The sequence below is a fragment of the Myripristis murdjan genome, chromosome 10 (genome assembly GCF_902150065.1).
Source record: "Myripristis murdjan chromosome 10, fMyrMur1.1, whole genome shotgun sequence".
Lineage (NCBI taxonomy): Eukaryota > Metazoa > Chordata > Actinopteri > Holocentriformes > Holocentridae > Myripristis > Myripristis murdjan.
This window is the reverse complement of record NC_043989.1, coordinates 20,879,850-20,897,067: the sequence shown is the minus strand read 5'-3', so window position 1 is coordinate 20,897,067 and position 17,218 is coordinate 20,879,850. Positions and strand designations below refer to the sequence as shown.

The window sequence follows — 17,218 nt, the reverse complement described above, 5'->3', positions numbered from 1 at the left end:
TAAAGTGATAAGATAGGGCACAGGGTGAGAAAAGGAAGGAGGTATAAGACAACCAGCCTTGGGTGGCCTTGTCCCAGGCACAGCTTTCATAATAAATTGTTGAATGATTCAGATGTCCTCAGCTGGCCTCCACTGGGCTTCCAGTGGTAACCATTATATCATAGACAGGTGTCATTTTTTTTTTTTTTTTTTCATACAGCGCCCACTGACTAACAGGGAGCATGTTTTGAAGGAGGAGAGGAGCAAGCATAGGTCACAGCCTCAGTCTTTACCCCATAGCTTTACAGAGATTAGAGAAGGTTCAGGGTCAAAGGTCAGCTGTATAGGCCTTCTTCACAGTTCATTAGACTCAGGGGAGTAGCTGGTTCCCCATCCCTTGGGTGCTCTGTTGAAGTTGGGCCGCCGAGACAAACGGTCCAGGGTGGTGCCGGGCAGTTTCTGGGGTTCCAGTGCCTCGAAGCTGATCACTGGGATCACCCTCTTGCTGGCCATTAGACCTCCAAATGGCATTGGAGATCTGAGAGACAAAGATAGGAGACCTTAATTTTGCTCAGATTTAATTAGATTGTACTGTTACGCTGTTTTCGTTGAAATGGGGAGAGGTGTTGCGGTGTTTAAAGTTCCTTGAAGAACATGAGTCTGGGTATCGTATATCTCACACTTCTTCCTAAAAAGGAGGAAGCTTTTAGATGACATATGATAACCTGTGATTGTGCTGACTTGATTCAGCATCCTTTCAACAGGAGAAAACCACTGGGGATTCAGGATGACTCAAAATGGGTGTTGGCTTAGCTGTTGAGTGCATGGTGAACTCCACATCTTGTATTTAGCACGCATGGTCTGCATGTCCATCAATTCCGATTTAATTAAGGCATCATAATTTCATAATGAATAATCTTCAGTCTGATCCATCCATGGTGGGTACAGTTACTGGTACAGGGAGATTGTCTCCTAATTAAGTTATGTCTGAGTGCCTCTATTTCTGCCCAAGTTTAACCTTTGTTTTGCACAGTGCCTCACTGGTATGATGCAATGCCTTGTGTGCTGCAGGAAAGGCGATTCCCCTTCGTGCGCAATCTGTCTTGTGGGGGCTGAAAGGCATGCAGATCCACAGTAGATCATCTTTCTAGAGCTACGGTTAAAATAGCCGACGCACAGCCATAGTCCAAGGAGGTGCAAGCCAGAGATGGGATTAATTTCCAAACACTTTGGAAACATGGATTGGAGCCGAGGGAACCTAATTTAAGAGATGATTGTGATAGAAAACATGGTTTGGCCATCTGCGGCTCTATTTGAAGACTGATTGCTCAAAGCCTGTGCTGCTAAAAGTGACCAGGCTATGATAACTTACTTGGGGAGCAGATGTCCAGTCTCGTTGTTGCACCTTTGGCATCCTTAGACTCATGTTTTTTTCTTCCTCGTGCTACTTGTGGTAGTGTGTCATGAACCTGTAAGCTTCATTTGAACTGTCTGGGTGAACTGAGCAGAGGGAAGAGGTGGATATAAAGGCAGGTTTTTACCTGTTGAAGCACCTGTAGTTAGCGGGCTGTAGTACTTGTGCAGGCTGGGGCAGCTGGACACTGAGGGAGTTGAGGAGCTCCTCTTTGTCTCCCAGAGCTTCTCTCCAGGGGGAACAATAGGATTTGGGGATGACTGTTGTGTTGAACTTCTCATGAGGAATGTCCTTCAGAGGACCAGAATACCCTGGCAGAAAATAAATAAAACAATATCACTGGGGGAAAGTCACATATTACTATTGTCATGTTAATACCTCTGATTAAGTTCAAAAGAAACCCCCTTTTGGGTTTTTAAATCTCTTGATTCCTTTAGAAAATACAATATGGGTCCATCAAGCAAAAACATGGGTGCTGTTTTGGTTACACTGAAGCTGGACATACAAGGTTTTCACCTGAGAGCAGCAATGCATTTGATAACTGAGCCAGACAAAGTACACACGTATACACTCGTTTGATGTCACTCTTGGCAGCAATAGCGGCTACAGTAATTAGAGCTCAGTGTGAATCCAACATAATAAACAGAGCTTAGCTCACTGTCAGTAAGACCACAGCCAGTGTCTGCTGTCAGGCCAGATTGATAAAGGCATTCAGCAAAGGTACATCAGATAATTGCTTTCTGCATGCTTACAGACAACTTGTGCAGTTTCAGTCAACCCTCCAGCACCTACTATTTGGAAAGTTTGTTTTTTGCTCTCGGTTTTTACATAAAATAGTTCAATACCAGCAGACAACTGTGAGATACAACATCCAAGCACTGCCCAACTATTGCCTTTGTCCAGGCACTGGTATTGGCCAAGCACTGGCATGGCGCTGAACTACTGCTATGCTTTGTGGCAGTCTGCGACAATTGTTCCCTCACTGTTTTACCATTTACCTGGAGCGAGGACATCAGGACTGCCCTTCTTTGCTACAGTCTTCTGAAGGTTCATCACCAGGCTATGCTTACCAGGGATAGGGCAAGTCCGGTTCTCCTTTCCTCCCTGTGGCCCTGGGATGGTCTGAGCGGGAGGAAGGGCCTCTGAATGTACCTGGGGGAGTAGACAAATTTAGATTGATTAGATTATGAATTTGCCCAACAATAAGCACAGTTTCTTAACTTCTAATGGATTTTGTATTGTGCTCATGGTTAATGCTGTGGGATAACAGTTTTCATCTGCGGTTTGTTCATCAAAGTGGGAGAAACTAATTATACGCAACTGTGATGAAGCAACACATTCTGCAGATACAATTAGCATGGCAAGATGTTCGAGTTTACCACTGGCTGTTGTAATCTAAAGAAAGAGCACAGCAGAAAATATGAGAAGGGACAGTCCATATTTCACTGGCCATCAATCACAGCTCTATGATAAATCCAGGACACTAACAAGCTGGTAAAATGCAATACCTACATGTCTGCCAGACACTTTGACTGTAACTGTTTAAGTTACAGCAGACATACAGTCGGTGTGTGCCTGCCTGTCTGCTGGGTGATCTGTCTGTTCCTTACATTGTGGTCGTAAGTGCCATCGGCAGCGCTCTCCAGGGTGAACCTCTCAACTCTCCTCTGTCTCTCCTGGAACATGCGAGAGCCCCGGTTAGAGGGAAGGTTGAGCTCCTCCATCATCACGTCCTTTGGAACGCTCATCTTCTTCCCCAGGTTCAGACCTTGTGGTGCAACATGCCACATAAACAGAAGCACCCTGATAAGGAACTACACAGGACATCCCTACACATGCTCAAAATGCAGTGCAGGGGAGGGTTTTTTTTTGGGTTTTTTTTGCCTCTTAGGTAACACTTTACAATAAGAGTACAACAATTAATGTTAGTTAATGCCGTAATAAACATTAAGTAATAGTTAACTAACTGTTAACTAACGTGTCTAAGAATCATGTACTAATGCTGTTCATGCTAAGGTATTAATTTATATGTTATTTAAGGGTTATTGTAGATATTATTAACATTAGTAAATGCCATAATAATCATTAACTAACAGTTAATTAACCATTACGGCATTAACTAACGTTAATTGTTGTACTCTTATTGTAAAGTGTTACCGCCTCTTATTTTACTGAACTGCACTGACAAAGAACCTTCAGTTTGTTAGTGAACTTAATATTTTCATGATGTCAGATGATTCTACCGCTATGCATGGAGGGAAAGACAACAACAACTTTCAGGTAACTGGACCAATAAATACCTGCTTTGGCTTCGTATGTCAGCTCCTAGTGTGGGCAGAGCTCTGTTTTTATGTATTTAACAGAATATTGAGATTTGCTGTTACTGTTAAAACAACTGAGGGCAGCTGATGTAACCAAGCAAACTCTTGACCGTCATCACTGAGCTGGAATCTGCACAGCCTTGAGTCAGGATCTCTGTGTCTTTGCTCATGTTATAGTATGACATAGTGGGGGGTCTGAAATAGCCTCAGAGATGATGTTTAGGGGTATGTAATGTTTGTTGTGATCCAGGGTTGCATTGGTAACTGGGTGTATAAATAGGATCTCTGGATGAAAGAGCTCTTGCAAGAACGGATTGCCCTCTTCCTCATGCAAGATAAGGGTGTCGAGAAGTCCGGGCATATGCCAGCTTTTAGAAGTTGCCTTTGATGGACCTGTGTCAAACTCACTGGTGGGAGTCACATTTTGCTGAGTTTAGGGATTTCAAAGCCCAAGCTGGCAGACATGACTGGAAAACAAACAGAGCAACTGGGATTCTCCCACGTGGAATGGTGGAGAAATTCAACAACATTGGCACTCGTGGGATTTGGGTGCACTACAGTCCCATGCGGCCGCAGGCAGTGGGCACACACACTTTGATGGTTGGCTCAATTACATCTGACAGCCCCGGCTGTGATGACAAACTGCAGGTTTACATTCTCAGGAGCACCAACAGGTTGCCACAGTATTATACACTGGTTTACTCCAAACATTGTGTGCCTGTGTGTCGAGTCTGTTCCCCAGTGTTTTGGCCTAATCTGGGACTAAATCAAACTAATGCAGTTGATCTAATTCAAATTCAGCAGACTTACTCACCTCCCCTGGCCTCCTTGCACAGAGCCTGAGCTTGCTGCATCCTCTGCCTGGTCAGGTCATCCGGCCCTGACTGCATCATCATCATTATGTTCCTCTGATGGACACACATGGTTTTACATTAATTAGTATGGTACTTAACTAGAAGTCCCGATTTCTGCACTGCCACTGAATACAGGATTTCAGAAAATCAGTTTCAGGTTTACACCTTAATGGAGAGTATGCCTTATGGGTGAAAATAAGAAGGAAAAAAAAACTGTCCCTCCATGTGTTCAGCCATCACATACAGCCAGTCCTTGAATCAAAAGCTGTGTCTCATAAGGAGAAAATCAAACCTGCCATGTGCTATGCCACCGCAACACCAGAATGCGTTTGACATATCTCAGAACAGCCATTCAGGCATCAATTCATCGGTTCCCTTTATACCATCCATAAAAGGCCTATTGACTTCCATGCCAAAACATTATCATTTTAGCATAGTAGTGCCACACACTGAAGTGAAAGTCAACGTTTCCCTTAACTTCACGCCTTACCTGGCTCTCCTGGCTGTCTCTATGACAAGAGGAAGAGTTAGTATGAAGAGCTGTGTGGTTTATCCTGTACTGGAGCTGGGATGCACTCTGACGCTCTTCGGCAGAGAGGCTACAGTCTGTATAATGCTCATCCCAGGATGCCTCGGGCGCTTACCTCACTGGATTATTTTAGCAGGGGTAAGAGGGTGAGGATGGATGGAGGGAGTGTCTGAGGGGGTATAAAGGGGGGATTAGGGGGGAAGGGGCAAGTATAAAGATTTACATCTCTGCCCTGCAGTGTCCCCGATAGTAAAAATCTGATCCTTGCTGTGCGTGCATGTGTGTGTGTGCGTGCAGAATAACAGCTGCTGACTCTGTCCAGACAGTGACACTAAGCCCTAAGAGGCCACACATTCAACCTCTGCACACAGTCTCTCTCACACGCACACACACACACACACACCCACCCACACACCCACAAACACAGCTATACAGACTCAGTGTCATGGTGCCCACAGTGACAGTGGCTGTCAAAATGATAAGGTCGCTGCGTTCAAGAGGTTGTGTTTCCGTTTCCATTCAAGGGTCAAAGGTCGATATCTGTGGCAGATCGAAATTCCATTTTTGACAGCGTGAACTCTGCCTCGATACCCGATCCTGTCAAACCGCTGCGTGTTGTGGTAGCTCGACCCGTCTTTCCGCTACTCAGGAGTCCGAAAGGATTGTATTAAATAACAGTGCATTTCTATGTTTTGTCATTGTGCTGCCATTTATCAGCCTCCTCACCAACTGCTGAGAAACTCAATTGTGAGTTCAATTGTGAGTTCTGCATGAACCTGTAACTGTTTGTATTCCACCAGGAGAGATGCCCTTTAGTTTCAAATTGGTTGCCCTTTTTGAACTAAAGTTAGGCTTGATCCAGTAGTTTTACCCCCCTTTTCCACAATTTGATTCATTGAGCTCAGCAGGAGCCTACAAGAAAAGGCATTTTCTTTATCCCTGGTGAGATTGGATATTGATTCTCACCCGCCCTGCCCCAACACACTGCACTCCCCTGGTAGGAGGCCTCCCAGTCTCCAACAGAAAATATGAAGCCATCCCAAGTCATAGAAAATCGTCTATGTTGGCAAAATGGAAGCTCAGTAAGGATATATTTAAGCAAGTCTGAATTTATATAAATATATTTTATATATATATATTTTTAAAGTTAGTAGCTCCCTTTTAACATAGTAGACTCCCTTCTAGCTCTGGTGTGACTATATGAATATACAGTGCATTGTAACACTGGGAGCCTGCAGTGAATGCTAATGGAATCACAGTGGATCTGTGTGGCTTACAAATTAGCTTTTCAACCCCACAGCTTTCAACAATTCAGTATGAACATAGGAGTTATTATGGTTATAGTGCCTGCTTTGTGTGAGAAAATTATAGTTTGGTGACTTTGTGACATCAATTTCCTTGCGCAGGACAATGAAACCCTTGATTGGTGTCATCTGTGTTTGAGAGGTAGCCTCCGCAGTGTGTTCATGTCACATAGAGAGAGGCACAAGACCACCAGGCAATGACAGCTGACAGTGGGACAATAGAGGCCCACTCAGTGTCAAGGGTTTGTGTAACGAAGGCACCTTAAAAACTGATTGCCCTTTCAGGCGGCAGACGAAACCTTGCTTGGGTGGCTAGTTGGAGGAAACAACAAAGTCCCCAAACTCCACAGGTAGCGTACAGGACAGGAGAAAGTAAAACCGATAGTATGCAGCATGTGGATTTTTCTGGCTTCATACTGAGAACCAAATGCACTGACACTCATCATCATCGTTCTGAACGTGTCTGGTTTCTGTGGCTTGTAGGTGCCTTTGGGAGAACTGTTGGCAGCGAATCAGTCAGGGATCTGTCTCGACAGTGCTCAGTCTGAGCCTCAAACCAAAGAGACATTATGTATGGGCTGCTGTGCGAGAGCCTTCACGACTTCATCAAGGAGTCGTACGGAGATGACGTGTGGAAACTAGTCAGAGAGAGAGCTGATGTCAGATTGCACTCTTTTGTCACCCATCAGGTATAGTGGCTCTGTTCCTGCAACCAACGGGGGCTTATTTTCATATGTGCACTAATATGTGTCTGCAGCAGAAATTTAGCATGCATTTTGGTAATATATGCGTGGAACTGCAATAAAGCATAATTATGTGTGTGTATGCATGAGGGGGTAATGTCAGCCGGTCTGCAAGCCTATTTATCTGTCAGTCAAATGTGTACTTGCCTGCCTGCCTCTGTGTGTGTGTGTCTGCAGGTGTACAGTGAGAGTGTGATTCCCCGAATTGCAAAAGCAGCCAGTGGAGTGACAGGTACACCCTACAATGAGCTGATGAACTCCTGGGGTGTGTACTTCCTGGGCTTCGTGGGGAAGTATGGCTATGACAGGATCCTGAAGGTGAGAAAAGCACCCAGACTCCAAACTGTCAAAACTGTGCTGTTTTCCGGCAGACGTGTGATGAAGTTATTAAAGATACAGCGACCTTGGAATCCTCCACCCTGCCAGTTTGCTTGTGAAATCTGCCATCTTTTACCTGTAATTGCATTTACTTTTCTCGTTGTTTGTTGACATTTGAAAACACAATCAATTGATCCTGTCTGAAGTGATTACCGTGCTATTGTTCTGAATAATGGGCTTTGCTCTTCAAGGTCCTCAGACAGAGGTGGAGAGAATACTGAAATATTTAACTCAAGCACAAGTACTGCAGCTACATTTGACTACAGTCAGTCTAGAAAACAATAGCAGCTCTACAAGGCACCGATGTGCTTAGTTACCTCCTGGCAAAACATGAGTACAATTTTGTGCATGATCTAAAATCATCCATTTTAAAATCGGTGGATTATTCATTAACAAGGGTCCAGGGAAACATTGAATGCATCATCAACAGAGGATTTTGATTTGGTTACATTTTCTTTCTAGCTCATTTTAACAATCTACTATATTGGGGTTAAGTATTTTTTTTAACCCATTAATGAAACATGTATAAATAACAGTAGCACTATAACATTATAACATTGTGTTAAGTGCATATAAGGAAATATGATTTATAAACATTTTTATAAATATTAAAGTTATCCTTTTATCCTTTAGTGTTTACACATCATCACACATCAAATGCATAATGGAGGTTGAAGTAAACTGGTTTGGTGAGGTAATGTCAAGAACTGTAAATTGTACTTGATCATTTTGATCATAACTAGGGTATGCACAATGCCTTAATTTCTGCATCTTTCAGGTGTTGGGTCGTCATGTCCGTGACTTTGTCAATGGGCTGGACAACCTTCATGAGTACCTTCGCTTCAGCTACCCCAAGGTCCAGCCCCCAACCTTCTTCTGCCAGGAGGAGTCTGCCACCGGTGTCACCCTCCACTACAGGTCTGTGCAGAGGGCAGGAGAGAGCTGAGAGTCATATCTCTCAAAGACTGATAGACCAATAGGGTGACAGAAAAATAAATAAAAATAAAAATAAGGTGAGCTTGGAGACGTATTCGCCGTGTCCCTCTTTGCCCCGCAGGAGTAAGCGTAAGGGCTACCTGCACTATGCAATGGGTCAGCTGCGGCAGATGGGGAAGCAGTTCTATGACACAGACATCCATGTGGAGGTGCTGTCTGAGCAGCTGGTGGGAGACTACTCCCATGTCACCATGAGGTACAGCAGCACACACACACACACACACACACACACACACACACACACACACACACACACATGCATATGGATTACATTCAATATTAATCACCAATCAAAATGCTATTTCCTCTCTCTCCCCACAAGAAGTTAATTTGCTCCGGAGGACATTAAGAGGCTTTTAAACATCAGGCAGCTCATCACCCTGTCTGTCTGTCTGTCTGTCTGTCTGTCTGTCTGGCTGGCTGGCTGGCTGTCTGTCTGGCTGTCTGGCTGGCTACACAGGCTGAACTTTGACAACTCAGCCTACCGCTACATCATGAAGGAGGATGAGGAAGAGCAGGAGATTCTGCCCATCACCTCAGACTTTTTCTTTGAGGTCTTCCCTTTCAACATCGTCTTCAGACAGGTAATGGCTGTGAGCATTGTGGGGGAGTAACTAGTTACATGTAGTTAAATTACAAAATAAATCTAATTGGAATTAGTTGTGGTTACTGAGAAAAAAAATGTAATTAAGTTAAAGTTACTAATCAAAGTGTTGGTGATTACAAAGTTGTTACATGTGAATATATGGGTAGGAGCTGTCTCTACATCTAGAAAGGATCCATTCATTCAGCAGTGTGCATGCAAATTTTGAGCATTTTTGATTGGTTCTTTTGTGTGGATTTGCAACTATTTGCAGTTTTCTAAGCAACCAGTCACATCTGGATGGTTTGTTGTGTGTGACCTACATTTGTGTTAGTGGTTGTGTTTAGAAATCAAAACACTCTGATCTTAATTCTAGTTCTGTTGAAGAACTTTTAACAAAAGCCTGACGGTCAGTGTTGAGTGCTGTTGTGAGGATTACACTGCCTAAATGTATGTTTTTAGGACTTTTCAGTTTTATTGCCCAGTTTAAAACATGTTGAAAGAGTAATCAAAAAATAATCAAATGTAATCAGTTACATTACTTCCGAGGCAGCTCTTCTTGTATATTAAAAAGCCTTTATTTGAGGTGGCTTACATGTTGAAGCTTTTTTAATCATATAAGCCACCTCAAATAAAGGCTTTTTAATGTACAAGAAGAGCTGCCTTGAAATTTTTGGACTTCCTCCTGGAAATATCTCCCCGTAAGTCCGATGAGCACCTTCTTGTGTCATGAAATGAACCTTTTTTAAATGAAATGTTGACACGCTGTAGCCTTCTCCTATTCTTCCTTTTTTCAGTTACATTACTTCTTATACTTTAACATGGTAACTAGTAATCTGTAACCTATTACGTTTGAATAGTAACCTTCCAATCACTGGTTGTGAGTTGCATTCCCAGACTCACCTGAGACACGAGGGGAAAAAAAGTCAGAGTTACTGTGATTCTTTGTCCGATTCTCTACTAGGACATGGTGGTGCACAATGTAGGTTCAGGCCTGGCTACGGTCTTCCCTGACCTGGATGGCAAGAAGATCAATGATGCCTTCCTGCTGGCTCGCCCCCTAGTGGAGTTCACCTGGAACATGGTGAGACGTCCCCTTAATTATTCCAAAGTGTCACAATGTTTCTTTAAAGCCACACCGTTCAACAAAGACAACTAAGATCAACTATAGACAGTAAATTTCTGAAAACACTGTATGAATCTATTTACAGATAATCTCGCACCCCAACAACCTGTTTGAGATCATGTCCAAGGAGCCTGTGAAGAGAGAGAGGAATCTCCACAACCGAGTCCAGAGTAAGAGTGGGAGCCATTTAAACACTCACAGGGGTGTGTGTCTGGTGGGCTAGGTGTCACTGGGTTGTGGTCAAATCCATTTCACTCCAGTCAGTTCCAACAGACACATTCATTTTCAGTTTCAAACAAGCGTGCCATAAAATATGTTCTTGTATGAGAGCAATTTATTTAAAAGAAATGAACTGAATAGATGGAGTTTGAGATTTCTAGTTGCTATCCGACTTGAATGAACTGATTTCTTGACTTAACATGAATTGATTGAATTGAATGGAACTGATCCCAGCCCTGGTAGTCATGGAGGGTGGGGGGGGTGTGTGGATATGACTTTCTGTAGTCCTGATATTTTACTCTCTTTACCACAGACTCTGACTATGAGAACGCCAACCGCTCTGCTGACGTAGATGTGGAGCTCATGGCCTTCCAGTCCATTATTGGAGATGATTACAAAGGTTGTAATTTCCTTTTCATTGAAAAAACATAGGCCAACACCTGAGTATAGAGACACTGAAGAGTCAGGCTTATGAATGAAATTAAATCACTGAAGAAACTCACGTTTACAAACTGTTAAACCACTAAAAACATGATGATGACACTGGGAACACAGTGGCAGTAACCGTCTACTTTACAACATTGAATTCCTGCCTGTTTTTTGGTACAATGACAACTGATTAAATGTTTTATACTATGTTTTTTTTTTTTATTTGATGGCCTTGTTTCAGATGGTAATAGTGCTAACGCTATGGAAAGCTGGGGCGATGGCAGCCGCTGTCTGAAACTAAAAGGACAAATGAGATACATGCCCGAGTGGGAGTCCATCATCTTCCTCGGCACCCCTGTGTAAGGAACACACACATTTCATTAAAATCTACTACTGCATCTTGAAAGTAAAACATTCTGAAAAGCAGCCTGAGCTAAACTGAATAATAAGGCTGGAAATAGAAGGCTGGGCAATGAATCAAATCAGGGGCCCATCCTAACAGCACTTACCATGCATGAAATGAGCTGCTAATTAGCTTGTAATCAGACAGTGCAGCTCTTGTGAGCCTAATGGGAGCCCATTTGCAACTGAGAGTGTTTTCCACAGAGTACATTACAAAAACATCTCCCCTCCTCCTCTAAAACATTTTGTTTTGCAAGTAAGTGCCGTTATGTCTGTATTGATGCAGCTACTGAAATGTTAAATGGTATATGCTGCTGCTTGTATCGTCTATATGCTTTAAAAAAAAAAAAAAAAAAAAAAAAGAGGAATTATTTATTTTTTAATTACTGGCTTTCATGTTTTGCCAACTTTCTCTCTTTGTGTGTGTGTGTGTGTGTGTGTGTGTGTGTGTGCGCAGCATGGAGAGTCTGAGTGCTATGTTTAAGACAGGCCTGTACATCAATGACCTGAGTATGCACGACTCCAGCAGAGATTTGGTGCTGGCAGGCACACAGCAGTCAGAGGAGCTGAAGAGAGCTCTCATACAGGTACACTGAGTGCACACTTGTCTTTTCTGTATCACACAAAGTCCCTCTTCATTCAGTCTTTTCAGTCCCAGAACACACTCCACAGCTTGTGGACTTGAAGTGAAAGGAATTGAAGACAAACAAATCAAGGTATTTTTTTTTTCTCCATGTCCTCTTCTTTGTGAGTGCAGGAGCAAAAGAAATCCAGTAAGCTAGAGGAGAGCATGAAGATGCTGGACTATGAGATGAAGAAGACTGATGACCTTCTGTACAGGATGATCCCCAAGCCTGTGGCCAAGAGGCTGCGCAAAGGAGAGCCTGCTGTGAATACCTGCGAGGTCAGAATTGGACACTGGAGTATCAGAGAGTGTGTAGAGCAAAAGTAGAGCATCACATGCCATTCATGCACATCTGTCTACACTGGGCAAACTGGATCTATTTGAGATAATTGCAAACAGGTGCCAAAAACAACAAAAAAGTGCTTATCTGCAAAAACAAGAGTTAAGAAGAAGCCATTTCTCAGACTACCGTTAGTACCACTCAGTTAACATACCCCAAAGACCTGTTCACATTACAGTTAGCCCTGGGCTAAGGTCCTCATTAACACTATTACACCTCCGTTAGCCTTGGGCTACCAGTTGTTTCACATTTTCAACTTAATTTAGCATACCCCATCTTTAAAGCCACAATGGTGAAAATATAAGTTAATTTCACTACCATTTAAAATTCATATTTCATCATTTCTAGTCAATGCTAAAGACAAAGGTAATGTATCAAATGTACAAAAAAATGCATGTATATTGAAGAGAAGAGAGCTGTAGCTGGCACAGCAGCATACTGATTCTCTACCATGTGATACAATTTAATCTCAATCTTTTTTCAGCAAATATTTTTTAAACTGGATTACATCTCCTGTCATTTGTGTCAGAGTGAGGTTACTGTGGCTACAGCTCATTAGTGGCTTTTTGGTACCCCAACGGATTGTCACTACAACTACACCTTGTCGCTACAACTGTTCTGAGGACTTAAACCCTGGGCTTCAACTGAAAGTGTGATTCCTTAACCCAGGGTCTAGATTAGTCAAGGGCTAAGGAATACAAGTGTGAAAGGGGCTAAAAAAAAACCCCTCAGAGCTGGATGAAACTGTAGTTGTGTGACAGTGACACCCCGACAGTGCATAGCAGTATAGATAATACAGGGTGAAACGGCACTGTGCTGATGCTGCATGGTAAAATAAGTCCACTAGCTCATCACCTCCCTCATATCCAGGTGTTCCCTGATGTGACCATCCTCTTCAGTGATGTGGTGGGATTCACCCGCATTTGCAGCCACATCACTCCCATGCAGGTGGTGTCCATGCTCAACACGATGTACACCCTCTTTGACACGCTCAGCGAGAAGCACCGCGTCTTCAAGGTTTGTGTGGGCTTTTTCCTTCTGCATAAAATAGACACATGCTGTATGTGAGAGACTGTGAGCTGCTCTGCATTTTCTGGTGCTGTGATTGAACATCAAAGATGAACAAACGTTGAATTTAAGATCAGTTCTGAATTGACAACCATTCAGTCCCTGCCGTCTCCAGGTTGAGACCATCGGAGATGCCTACATGGTGGTGGCTGGGGCTCCGGAAAAAACCAAGTACCATGCCCATAACATCTGCGACATGGCTCTGGACATGGTGCGCTCCATAGACCACCTCAAAGACCCCTCCAACGGCAACAACATCCAGATTCGTGTTGGTAAGTGCGGCTCATGTGGATTAGAGCAGGGCGATAATTTGTGATTTTAGGATATCATGGGATATTGTGACATTTCTGCTGTCTAAACTGATGATAAGCAAGCAATATTCATTTTAAAAGGCTGGCAAAATTGGGCATGAAATATTTTAAGGAATATTACTTGAAAATTTTGGTTTTGTTTAACATCACCCCTAACATTACCATTAGGTTCAATATTAATAGTTATTTAATAGGTAATAACTAATAAGAAATAGGTTATTTATCGTGTGATATTCCATGCATTAGTCATTTTGTGATATATGTTCATACTGTAAAAATAATATCGTGATAATCATTTCAACCATATCACCCAGCCCTAATGTGGATCTGTGGATATATGACCGATTGGATTGACTTTTGGCCTGGTTGCAGGGATCCACTCTGGCATGGTGGTGGCGGGCGTGGTGGGCCACAAGATGCCCCGGTACGGTCTCCACGGCGACACGGTCCACACTGCATCTGCCATGGAGAGCAACGGCAAGGTACAGAGAAATCAAGAGAGAGAGAGAGAGAGAATTACAACAGCGAAGCCTCAAGTGAAGTGATGCATCAGCTTCCTGACATAAGCACTAATCACTCTCTGTCCCCATCAGGAGATGCACATCCAGCTCAGCAGCGCCACCTACGAGCACCTGAAAGGAAGTCACTTTATTTTTGAAAGGAGGGGCACCATCACCATTAAGGTCAGGGGTTGCCAAATAAAAATGGCAACCACTCCCACACCATTAACTTCCCTGTTGCTGAAACAATGAGTAATTAATCATCATATGCTACACACGTTCGGTGGTTCACTCACAGTTGGAACAGATATTGTGTTCTCTCCACTCAAAAGAAGACAAATGTGAGTTGCCCACCATGCGTGACCTACCCGAGACCCGACATTGTTGCTTTAATTGCTGCTGTTATTTTCAGATCAGTGTTAGAGGGTCTTTTGTGTATTCCAGTTGAATAAATAACGTCTGACCCGACTTCCGACTTTATTTATTCCCCTCAGACAAAATGTAACAACACAACTATGTGGTTTAAGAAAAGATTTTTCTGAATCTTTAAAAGGAATGCAGCCATGTTTCAGCTCTGGGGAGCCAGCACACTTTGGAGCTGGCAGTTTCTTTTTGTTTGTTGAGTTGCCAGTCTGTGTTGTAAGTGAATCTGACTTTGTGTCTGTAGATTGGATGATAATGCCAGTGTCTCCTAACAATGCGAGGCAGCTCATTACAGGTGTTAATCTTAAGGAAGCAGGAGTGACTCGGTTTTTCACTGAGGGATTTTGACTGTCGACACCCTGTCAGCTGCCATTTCTCTCACCTTCATGCTAGAGATTGTTCCAGCGAGCTAAAAGGGAATGTGTGCATGTATCAAGGCTGTAGAATTTCACAACCCAAATCCCTCCCTTCATTTTTTTTTCTGTGTTCCACTTTCTGCCTCTCTCAACTCCACCTTTTAGGGGAATGTGGAGATTGAAACCTACTGGCTGAAGGGCAAGAGAGATAAGGATGGGAACGCCCAGGCGGCGTGTCCCCAGTTTGAGACCCAGACCATCAGCAAAGCCATCAGCAAGGCCACCATTTCGGCCCCCGAGGCCACAGGGGACGAAGATGGGCTGGTAAGGCTACAGCCAAGACCTCCTTGTGACGCTGTATTAGATGATGGCACGATTAAGTCAGCAAAACGAGCCTAAAAGGGGCTGTTGAGAGTGCATTTATACTGTATGTGCTTCAACGCTCCATTACCCGACCACCCTCCTCTGTCCCAGGTCTTCCCACTGGTAGCGGGGGAGGATGAGGATGATGTCAAGTCAGTTCGCTCCCATCGTATCAAGATGGAGATCTCAGGCCACTCTCTGGAGGAGTCGATGGAGGAGTGCCGGGTGGAGGAGATGTCTGTTCACAAGGTGAGATGGAGGAAACCTCAAACCTGGTGGATTATATTACATTAAACTTCCAAACCATCCGGAGGGTCATCACATTACATCGATTCAATTACATCCCAATAGCTTATCTTGATTCTACCACCATCTTTTTCCATCTTTTTTTTCCCTTCATTTCCCCACTCTCCGTCCCTTGGCTTCCATTCCTGAGTTATTTTTTAGCAGCCGGTGCAGCCTATTTTTTTGTTATTAATGGCGAAGACTCATTAAGAAAAATGACAAATAAAAGGAACTGTTTTCTTCCCCAGTCCCACTACAAAGATGCTCTGCAGGACGGGCTTCAGGATCCTCACCTGGAACTGGACTCACCCGATTTCCATGGCAGAGACTCCATGATGGAGTCGCCCTGCGGCTCCTCTGACTCCCACTGTTCTGAAAAGAGTGCCATGTGCTCCGTGTCATGAGCCCACACATGTTCATGACACATGTCCAGATGCTAGCTGACGCTTTAGGCGAATAAAAATTTATATTACTGTTTCTAAAGCTCTTTCACCCAAAGCACTGACCTCCAGGCCAAATAATAGATAGGAATGCTATTTTTGCTATCACTGTGCCTTTTGGTTTTTCTAACATGACTTTTGATCAGGCTCTTGTGTGATAATCCCAGTACAATGATTGTGCCTGATCCTGCGTTATTTGTGAATGGACTAGCCTGACATGCTTGAAGTTTGCAATAGCCTTGAATAGTATAGAGTTTAATATCTCTCTGTTCACAGCAATACATTTTATACCACAGAATCATTAGAGCTTATTTAACTGAGAGACTGTAAAGATCTACACCATGCCACTGTTTATATAATTTTATACCCATCAGTGTTAATTTAGCACTTCTGATAGGTTTCAACAGCCACCCCAAAGCCATATTATCTCTGTGAGTGAGCAAACAGCTCTCCAATCAACTCCAAATAATTATCGCTGAAAAGTCAACACTGATTAACACCAGGGAATTTGCTGTGTATTAAATCAAAGTTGTACCAACTTGTGTGAAACCTTTGATTACCAAAAAGTGTTCAGTGTCGTGCGGTTCGGCCGGACATGCTCTCCTTCCCTCCATAGCCTCTCTGGATTGTAATTACCTGCACTGTTTATTCTGCTGCACCTTGTAGACTTGATATCTTGCTTTCTTTGTTGCGAGGAAACCGCTGCAAATCTCTCCTCTCTCCCCTCTTCCTCTCAGATCCCCTCCTGCTCTTGTCGCTCTCCTTCTTCTTGCGTGGCTGAATCCATTGTTCTATATCAGTCTTGTCAAACACCCAGCCACTGCACAATGTGTGTGCTTGTCAGCTCGGTGAGGAAATAAAGCAAGATGACAGCTGAGCCAGAGTGGATCGGTTTTGTTATTGTTTCTCCTCCCACTCGAGAATGCTTTGACATTTACAGCCACATACACATTTACACATTTTTTTTTTCTGCAATATTTTTTTTTTTTTTTTCCACAGACCACATTTTTTTGTCATTCTTTGACCATGCAAATTCATTTTGTTGGGGTTGCACACTGCAAAAACATCTCCATCCAACAAGTCCTTCAGTCTCATATTTGGTATTAAAATCTTGTTTTTCTTAGAACATGGTAAAGGTTAGGTTTAGGCAACAGAACCTCTTGGTTAAGGTTAGGGAAAGGTTAGGTTTAACTATGCTGACCTTTGTCCAAATGTAGTGCTCATTCCAGA

At 43.3% G+C, this 17,218-nt stretch overlaps 2 protein-coding genes across 5 annotated transcripts; one reads left to right on the top strand and one right to left on the bottom strand.

Moving 5' to 3' along the window:
- Positions 1–83: 83 nt before the first annotated feature.
- On the bottom strand, positions 84–5,131 carry LOC115366678 (myozenin-2-like). 4 transcript variants are annotated; one of them, XM_030062241.1, is made up of 6 exons: positions 5,059–5,131; positions 4,529–4,622; positions 3,004–3,161; positions 2,392–2,545; positions 1,521–1,704; positions 84–517 (listed from the first exon to the last, which is right to left on the bottom strand). In XM_030062241.1, the coding sequence occupies exons 2-6, from the start codon at positions 4,611–4,613 to the stop codon at positions 334–336; spliced, it is 765 nt and encodes a 254-aa protein (XP_029918101.1). In that variant the 5' UTR covers positions 4,614–4,622; positions 5,059–5,131; the 3' UTR covers positions 84–333. The 4 variants fall into 4 exon arrangements, with proteins under 4 accessions (XP_029918101.1, XP_029918100.1, XP_029918102.1 ...); XM_030062240.1 differs by lacking the exon at positions 5,059–5,131 and having other exon boundaries at positions 4,529–4,637; XM_030062242.1 differs by lacking the exon at positions 5,059–5,131 and having other exon boundaries at positions 2,464–2,545; positions 4,529–4,637.
- Positions 5,132–6,970: 1,839 nt separating this feature from the next.
- On the top strand, positions 6,971–16,829 carry LOC115366675 (soluble guanylate cyclase 88E-like). The gene is made up of 18 exons (XM_030062238.1): positions 6,971–7,090; positions 7,322–7,462; positions 8,301–8,440; positions 8,580–8,714; positions 8,979–9,102; positions 10,066–10,185; positions 10,313–10,397; positions 10,760–10,846; positions 11,117–11,234; positions 11,735–11,864; positions 12,035–12,181; positions 13,113–13,259; positions 13,426–13,582; positions 13,994–14,103; positions 14,215–14,304; positions 15,066–15,224; positions 15,375–15,512; positions 15,797–16,829. The coding sequence occupies exons 1-18, from the start codon at positions 6,971–6,973 to the stop codon at positions 15,950–15,952; spliced, it is 2,304 nt and encodes a 767-aa protein (XP_029918098.1). The 3' UTR covers positions 15,953–16,829.
- The last annotated feature ends 389 nt before the right edge of the window (positions 16,830–17,218 follow it).

Excerpts from the sequence above, each read along its gene's own strand:
- LOC115366678 (XM_030062240.1), bottom strand. The coding sequence starts at position 4,637 with ATGTGTGTCCATCAGAGGAACATAATGATGATGATGCAGTCAGGGCCG. Across the intron at positions 3,162-4,528 it reads GTGCAAGGAGGCCAGGGGAG|GTCTGAACCTGGGGAAGAAG; the intron begins GTGAGTAAGTCT and ends TTGCACCACAAG. Across the intron at positions 518-1,520 it reads AACTACAGGTGCTTCAACAG|ATCTCCAATGCCATTTGGAG; the intron begins GTAAAAACCTGC and ends TTTGTCTCTCAG.
- LOC115366675 (XM_030062238.1), top strand. The coding sequence starts at position 6,971 with ATGTATGGGCTGCTGTGCGAGAGCCTTCACGACTTCATCAAGGAGTCG. Across the intron at positions 9,103-10,065 it reads TCAACATCGTCTTCAGACAG|GACATGGTGGTGCACAATGT; the intron begins GTAATGGCTGTG and ends ATTCTCTACTAG. Across the intron at positions 15,513-15,796 it reads AGGAGATGTCTGTTCACAAG|TCCCACTACAAAGATGCTCT; the intron begins GTGAGATGGAGG and ends TTTCTTCCCCAG.